This window comes from Quercus lobata, chromosome 7, assembly GCF_001633185.2.
Source record: "Quercus lobata isolate SW786 chromosome 7, ValleyOak3.0 Primary Assembly, whole genome shotgun sequence".
NCBI classification, from domain to species: domain Eukaryota; kingdom Viridiplantae; phylum Streptophyta; class Magnoliopsida; order Fagales; family Fagaceae; genus Quercus; species Quercus lobata.
In genome coordinates, this window is record NC_044910.1 from 15,556,123 (window position 1) to 15,563,496 (window position 7,374).

General features: G+C 40.5%; 1 protein-coding gene across 2 annotated transcripts; it reads left to right on the plus strand.

The window, feature by feature from the left end:
* Positions 1-1,146: 1,146 nt before the first annotated feature.
* LOC115952817 (UBP1-associated protein 2A-like) lies at positions 1,147-4,454 on the plus strand. 2 transcript variants are annotated; one of them, XM_031070102.1, is made up of 2 exons: positions 1,147-2,706; positions 3,947-4,454. In XM_031070102.1, the coding sequence occupies exon 1, from the start codon at positions 1,168-1,170 to the stop codon at positions 2,683-2,685; it is 1,518 nt and encodes a 505-aa protein (XP_030925962.1). In that variant the 5' UTR covers positions 1,147-1,167; the 3' UTR covers positions 2,686-2,706; positions 3,947-4,454. The 2 variants fall into 2 exon arrangements, with proteins under 2 accessions (XP_030925962.1, XP_030925963.1); XM_031070103.1 differs by having other exon boundaries at positions 1,147-2,697; positions 3,947-4,360.
* Positions 4,455-7,374: the final 2,920 nt, after the last annotated feature.

Consider the following 7,374-nt stretch of genomic DNA (forward strand, 5'->3'; position numbering starts at 1 on the left):
AGTAAAGGCAATCCAAAATTCCAAAGAACCTAAACCGGCGAAAATGGGTAATTACCCATCAAAATCGAACTATTTAGTTAATAGGGTCCGTTTGGAAACATATTGGCAAACTAGCAACTCGAGCCTTAGAGGCTCGATTTTGGGTCCCTAAATCGAGTTTCTAAGGCTCGATTTTCATGCATTGTTCCTCTCTGATGTGGCGCTTTGTCCAGGTGGCGTCCACATGAAAATCGAGTCTCTAAGACTCGATTTCCACCGAAAAATAAAATATTAATCACCCAAAATGCAACCCAAAATGCAGAAACAGCGGAAAGAAAATGCAGAAAGAAAGAAAAAAAGAAGAAGAAGAAGAAGAAGAAGAAGAAGGAATGGCGACACACACAGGCCGCGCGCGACCAGGTCGCCGCGCGACAGATCCAGGCCGCGCGCGACCCAGTCGCCGCGCGCGACCCAGTCGCCGCGCGCGACCCAGGTCGCCGCGCGCGACCCAGGTCGCCGCGCGCGACCCAGGTCGCCTCGCGCGACCCAGGTCGCCGCGCGGCGCGACCCAGGTCGGCGCGCGCGACCCAGGTCGGCGCGCGCGACCCAGGTCGGCGCGCGCGACCCAGGTCGCCGCGCTCGACCCAGGTCGCCGCGCGCGACCCAGGTCGCCGCGCGCGACCCAGGTCGCCGCGCTCGACCCAGGTCGCCGCGCGCGACCCAGGTCGCCACGCCGCGCGACTGTTTCTGGGTTTTTTTTTTTTTTTTTCTTTCTTCTCTGATGAACGCGTTGTGGTTTTCTGGCTTTCTTCTCTGTTTCTGGGTTTTCTTTTCCTCTGGTTTTCTTCTCTGTTTCTGGGCTTTCTTTTCCTGCTGCCCTTTAGTTTTTTTTTTTTTTTCGTTTTAAATGTAAATCGAGTCTTAGAGACTCGATTTCCATGTAGATGCCACCTGGACAAAGCACCACAACGGAGAGGAACGACGCATGAAAATCGAGCCTTAGAAACTCGATTTAGGGGCCCAAAATCGAGCCTCTGAGGCTCGAGTTGCTAGTTTGCCAATATGTTTCCAAACAGACCCTATTAACTAAATAGTTCGATTTTGATGGGTAATTACCCATTTTCGCCACCTAAACCCTAGCTTTGTCTCTCAGCCACACTTGTTAAGCTTTCTCTCTACTCTCCACCAATGGCGAGGAAACGAAAGCTCGATTCCCAAACCCAATCCGGCGAACCAACAATCGAACCTCCACAGAAACAACAACAACAACAACAACAACAACAGCTGCAACAGCAACAACAAGAAAACATCGAATACGAAGAAGTCGAAGAAGAAGTTGAAGAAGAAGTAGAAGAAGAAGTGGAAGAAGACGAAGACGAAGACGATGACGATGAAGATGACGAAGAACAACAACAACAAAATGCGGCCAATCAGACGGTTAATTCCACCTCCACCTCAGCCGGCGCCGATGGCGACGACGACGACGATGAGCCGATACAGAACCTTCTGGAACCTTTCAGTAAGGACCAGATTATAAACCTACTCCGCGAAGCAGCGGATAAGCACCGTGATGTGGCGGATCGGATCCGAAAGGTGGCGGATGAGGACCCGGCTCACCGCAAGATCTTCGTCCACGGTCTCGGCTGGGACACCACCGCCGAAACCCTAACCGCCGTGTTCAAGCAGTTCGGCGAGATCGAAGATTGCAAGGCGGTTTGCGATAAGATCTCAGGTAAATCCAAGGGTTACGGTTTCATCCTCTTCAAGAGCCGCCGTGGCGCCCGGAATGCTCTCAAGCAGCCTCAGAAAAAGATCGGAAATCGGATGACGGCGTGCCAGCTGGCGACGATTGGGCCTGTTCCGATGGGCAATTCTGCGGTGGCGGCAGCTACGTCTTCGGTGGCGGCCCCCGCGGCGCCGTTATCGGAGTATACGCAGAAAAAGATATATGTTAGTAATGTTGGGGCGGAGTTGGATCCAAGGAAATTGCTTGCTTTCTTTGCTAGGTATGGAGAAATCGAAGAAGGACCGTTGGGACTTGATAAGGTTACTGGGAAGCCAAAAGGGTTTTGTTTGTTTGTTTATAAGACAGTTGAAAGTGCTAAGAAGGCTCTAGAAGAGCCTCACAAGAATTTTGAGGGCCATATATTGCATTGCCAGAGGGCTATTGATGGTCCCAAGCCAAACAAGTCTCAGCAGCATCAACATCAGCAACAGCAACAGCACCAGCATCACCAGAACCCGAACCCACATACTGTGCCATTCCAGAGGAATGATAATCCTGGATATGTTGCTGGAGCGCCTGGTACTGGAACAGGTCATTTGATGGCTCCTGCTGCGGCCGGTGCGGGAATGGGGTATAATCAGGGAGCTGCAGCAGCTCAGGCTTTGAATCCTGCACTTGGACAGGCCATAACGGCGTTGCTGGCTAGTCAGGGTGCTGGATTGGGGTTGACTAATTTGTTGGGGACGCTTGGTTCGGCTGCGGCTGCTGTGAACCCGGGTGTGCCTGCTGCAGCAGGGCATGGGATGCAGGGTGCTTATCCGAGCCAGACAAATATTAGTCCCGGAGTGATGGGAGGGTATGGAAATCAAGGAGGATTGCAGAGTGGTTACCCGAGTCAGCAGATGGGTCAAGGCAGTTCTGGAAGAGGCCAGCATGGAGCTGGGCAGTATGGTAACATGGCTCCTTACATGGGGCACTAGATTGTCCCTCAGGTATTGCAGGTTCACACTCTTTCCTTTATAGTTTTGTGCCTTAGGTAATATACTAATTGATTCTAACTTGTAGAGAAGCATGGAAATTATGCAGAGGATAAAAAATTATTTGTTATTTATCATTGTTCCAATGGCTAACATGATGCTGTGCTGTTATATTATATGGTATATGGTATGTTTATACCATTTGTTCTGCCCGAATTATCCTTTTCTGATGTTGGTGGTGCTCTACTTTTGGTAAAGGAATTATTCTATAAGCTGGAACCTGTTATTCACATGAGTAAGATGCTTATGTTGAAGGATGTGGACAAAGAAACCACTGAAGTGTTGGATTGATTCGATGTCATTGATCACTTAATGTATTTCTTGATTTTCCCATTCTTGACAATTAGAGTTGGATGGACCACTTTATTTCTGAATTTTCTGTTGATGATTTGCAATATAAGAGAGCTCTAGAGGCATTTAGTACCCATACATGTATGTATGCATTTATTTGTGCATGTATGCAGCTTGTGTATTGCATACCATTATGTAGTAATTCTCACTGCCACTTGAAATTTTTGTGATTTTTGTCTGCTTTTTAATCCTGTCTTGTGTGGATATCTTTGAAAAGTAGTAGTTTTGCCTTATGCTGTATCTGTTGTCATGCTTACAGGAAGAGCTAATAGTGACCTTAATTTTTTTTTCTTTTGTGGGGGAGGGAGGGATAGGGTTGGGGGGGGGACCTCTTTATGGTCCTGCATTAGCATCAAGAACCAGTTTGTTTTTCTACATTTTGAATTGCAATCATCTTCTGCCTTTATTCACCAGGTTTAATACAACTTCAATATTTCTGTCCTTTTTCTCCCTAATTTCAAAGCTAATTTTCTTATCACATGGATTTCATGTCTATTAATTTTCTTATTGCATGGATTTCATGTTTATTTTTCTCTACAAAGGTAAGTGATACATTACATTTTAAACTACATCTTTAGCAAATTCTTCAAACTGTTTTCTGTTCTGTGCCACCATTATTTCTTCATATTTTATGAAGGATGGTTTCTCTTTGGAGTTCATAGGTTTAAGGATGTTATCGAATAAATTTTTCCACAATCTTGATTAAATATTGAACCACATAATTTTTTTTTTGAACTTTACTCATATATTTTACTAATTTATCCGCTCAACCCTTTCTGTAAAGGATCTGGTCTTAAAAACCTTCATTTGTTTTCACGAAATCTTTTTTCATGCTTTCTTATTCATTTTGCAGATCCTACTTAGGTGCATCAGTCTTTTAGTACTGGCCTGGTGATTCTTCTGAAGTTTAAGGAGCTGATGCAAATGGCGTCTTTATATTATATGATGAAATGTTACTGTTTGGAAACTACAAGACCAGAATCTTAAAATTGTCATTTGGAGTTTTGGTTTTCCCTACTTGTTTAAATCCCCGTTTCTCTTTGCTTTCCTTTCAAAATATTGTAGTATTTTGACTTCCCATATATCGTTTAAACGCCTTGGAACTGTTTTATTATTTTTAAGTTAACATCTATTGTACTTCATGGTTTGGGAGTTTTAAACAAACGTGCCTTTTGAAATTTCCGTGTTATTTATCAAATAATGGTTGTATTCTATGAGCCCTTGAGTTGGTTAATTAATGCTATGTATTTTACTTGGTTTTGATATAGTTGCTTTGGTTTATTTGTGTCCTACATTTACACTCTTGAATCTGTTTTGTCTGATTTTGTAAATATGGTATGCTTAGTTATGGAACTGAATGGTATGTATCAAAAAAGATTTTATGTAACTGAATGGTGCTCCATAAGTTAAAAGGTTATGTATTACTGTGTTCTATTGAAATTTGAAGACCACCACATTGTTCATGACTATATCTTGACTGTTTTTTATTATTATAAAAATGGTATTTTATTGCACACGATAATGAAAACGACATAGCCTAAAAGAATTACAAAAAAAATATGCACAAAGGTATATCTAACTTCTTATCTGTTCAGTTTGCTTACAACTACTTCTACTGCAGGTAAGGCTTTCATGCAGGTTTACAGGCCATGGTTTTTACTACCTTGCGTTAGTGTGTTACACTAGCAATTACTTACCCAAAACACATGCTCTTGGGGGGTGGAGTACACTAGGGAATAGGCTAAAATGTATGCTTCCAGATTTTTTACTTTTTATCTCACCCTTTTTATTTTTAAATAAAACCCAAAAACTAGCTTTTTCCGAAAATAAGCTAACTTTTATCTTTTTGTCTCACCTTTAGCAAATAGGCTAACAAATGGGTTAGTTGGAAATTTCCCTGTCTGCAAAAATTTTATGGAGGATATGGTTATTTGTCTGTTATTTTGGTAAAGAGGATGTAAAGTACTTTTAGTGATTCAATTTTTTTCAAGAAGGGGTGTGGATTTTGTGGTTTACCAGGATAGATTTGTGTTGCTCCAGCAGCTGTCATTTTCAGTCTTAGAGGTTTCAAATGCATATGTTTTGGGTAGTTCTCTCTCTCTCTCTCTCTCTTACTATATATATATATATATATATATATAGGAAAGGAATAAACTTAAAATACAACTCTATCATAATATGATGAATTGGGTGTTTAATTGTTTTGTTGACCCCACTTTCATGCTTCTCACAACCAAATAATATTGGAGGCCGATTTACCAAAAAAATATTATTGGAGGCCTGCTCTGTGATTGCTGCAACAGATTTGTCAAGTTGCTGATTTTCCTAAGAGAACTATGTGACTTCATCAAGTAAAAGGTAACACATTAGACTTACAGTTTGATGATTGATTTCTTGTTCATATTACACAATAGGATTGTTCATATTACAATCCTATTTGCTCCATGTATTAATTTATGAGGGTTTTTGAAGGCTAGTGTGTCTCTGTCACATTCAAGCTGTGTGCGATAATTGATAGCCTATTGCAATATGTGATGAATGCTTGACACAATCTATGAAGTATATGGTCATTGGAATTTTAAGTTGCAATATTTATCGTATGTTATCTGGTTGCCTTCAAGATTTGAACAATAAATTTTATTATATGAACTTTTCACATGATGAATGATTTAAAAAATGCCGTGGTCTCTAGTTTGCTATTCCTTCTGTCCCATTTTTTTTGTCCTATTTGAAAAATTAAATTTTTTAAGGTAATATCATTTATTGTCTTGTCTACCTTTTAAAAATATATAAGTTTTCAAAACTACCCTTAAAAAATTTATCGAAAAATTGAATTTGTAAATTAATAGGGGTATAATAGGAATATTAGTAAATTAATGACTTTTATTTTTAGAAACAAGACAATATTTTGAGACAGCTTAAAATAGAATAGATGACAAAAAAAGTGGGACAGAGAGACTATAATATATCAATTTTTGTGGAAATTGCTTTTCAAGTTTGTTTGAATGCCAGTTGACACATCTTTTGGTGAGAGACGTTGTAAATTTTCACTCTACCTATTGTCTTATTGGGATGAGGGAAGATGTGCTGCATACTGGGTTGTAGTATGTATATTAATATGGTGTACACTACCCTTATGTGTAGTGCATTAGGTTTTTCAATTAAATTTTAATACATTCCTCACAATGCGATAAATATTTCTTAATACTTAAATGAGATGTTTTACCCCTCTCCTCTCTCACAAAATTTTTTACCACAACTACTTTTTACATATTTATTACTTTATTTTATTCAATGGTTGAGATTGAGAGTTGCTTTTTTCAACTCTCAATCTCAACCATTCAATGCTATTGTATCAGGTGCTATACTTTGATCTCAATCCGGCTATTATATGTTAAAAGTATTTATCTATTTTCATTTTGAAAGCTCCTATCTACCTTACGAAATAAGCACCCTAAAAAAATATGTTTTTTCTATAGTAAACTATAGAACACTTAAATAAACATTTTTTTTCTTCTACTATATTTGTGTGTGTGTGTGTTTTTTTTTCTTTCTATTATATTTGTATTTAAAAAAAAAAAAACGTGAACTTTGATAGGAACAGTTGATTCAATTTCAAGGAACGAAGGCGTAACACAAAGGTGAGGTTTCTGATGCCAAGCATTTTCTTCATTGACTATATTTGCCGAACAGCTTTATTCTCCTTCCCCTTGCTTCTATTTTCGAGCACGTCCTCCTTGACAGTTCCAGACAAGTACTGACATGGATTCAAGTTAGGGCTAGTTTGGGGTAATGTAATTAAGACTACTTGTCCAAATAGTTGTACCTAGGACTGATATTGGGTCGGGTCGGGTCGGGTCGGGTCGGTTTTATTGTGATCCGAAACTCGACCCGATAGACATCGGGTTTGGCTGTCTGAAACCCGACCCGACCCGAAAAATCGGGTCTATAACTGGGTCGGTTTTTCGGGTCTCGGGTCGGGTCTCGGGTTGGATTGGCATGGGATCACCCAAATGGGATTGCTACTACTGAGTCCACTATTGATGTCTGATCTCTCTAAGGGCCAGACTCCATTTGTTAAGGTTTGGGCCTTGGCCCCATTCGTCTGGGAAAAAACCTAAAACCCAAAAAAAAAAAAAAAACCCATATACAAAACCCTAAAGAAAGCACATCTCTCACCTTGCAGCCGCATCTGCTCCACTTCGCCCCATTCTCTCACATCCAACACGAAGGTCTTGTGTAGGAGCAGATTTTCATCGACGGCACTGGTGAAATCTTCTA

Bases quoted from the DNA above. Each gene is read 5' to 3' on its own strand.
- LOC115952817 (XM_031070102.1), top strand. From the start codon at position 1,168: ATGGCGAGGAAACGAAAGCTCGATTCCCAAACCCAATCCGGCGAACCA.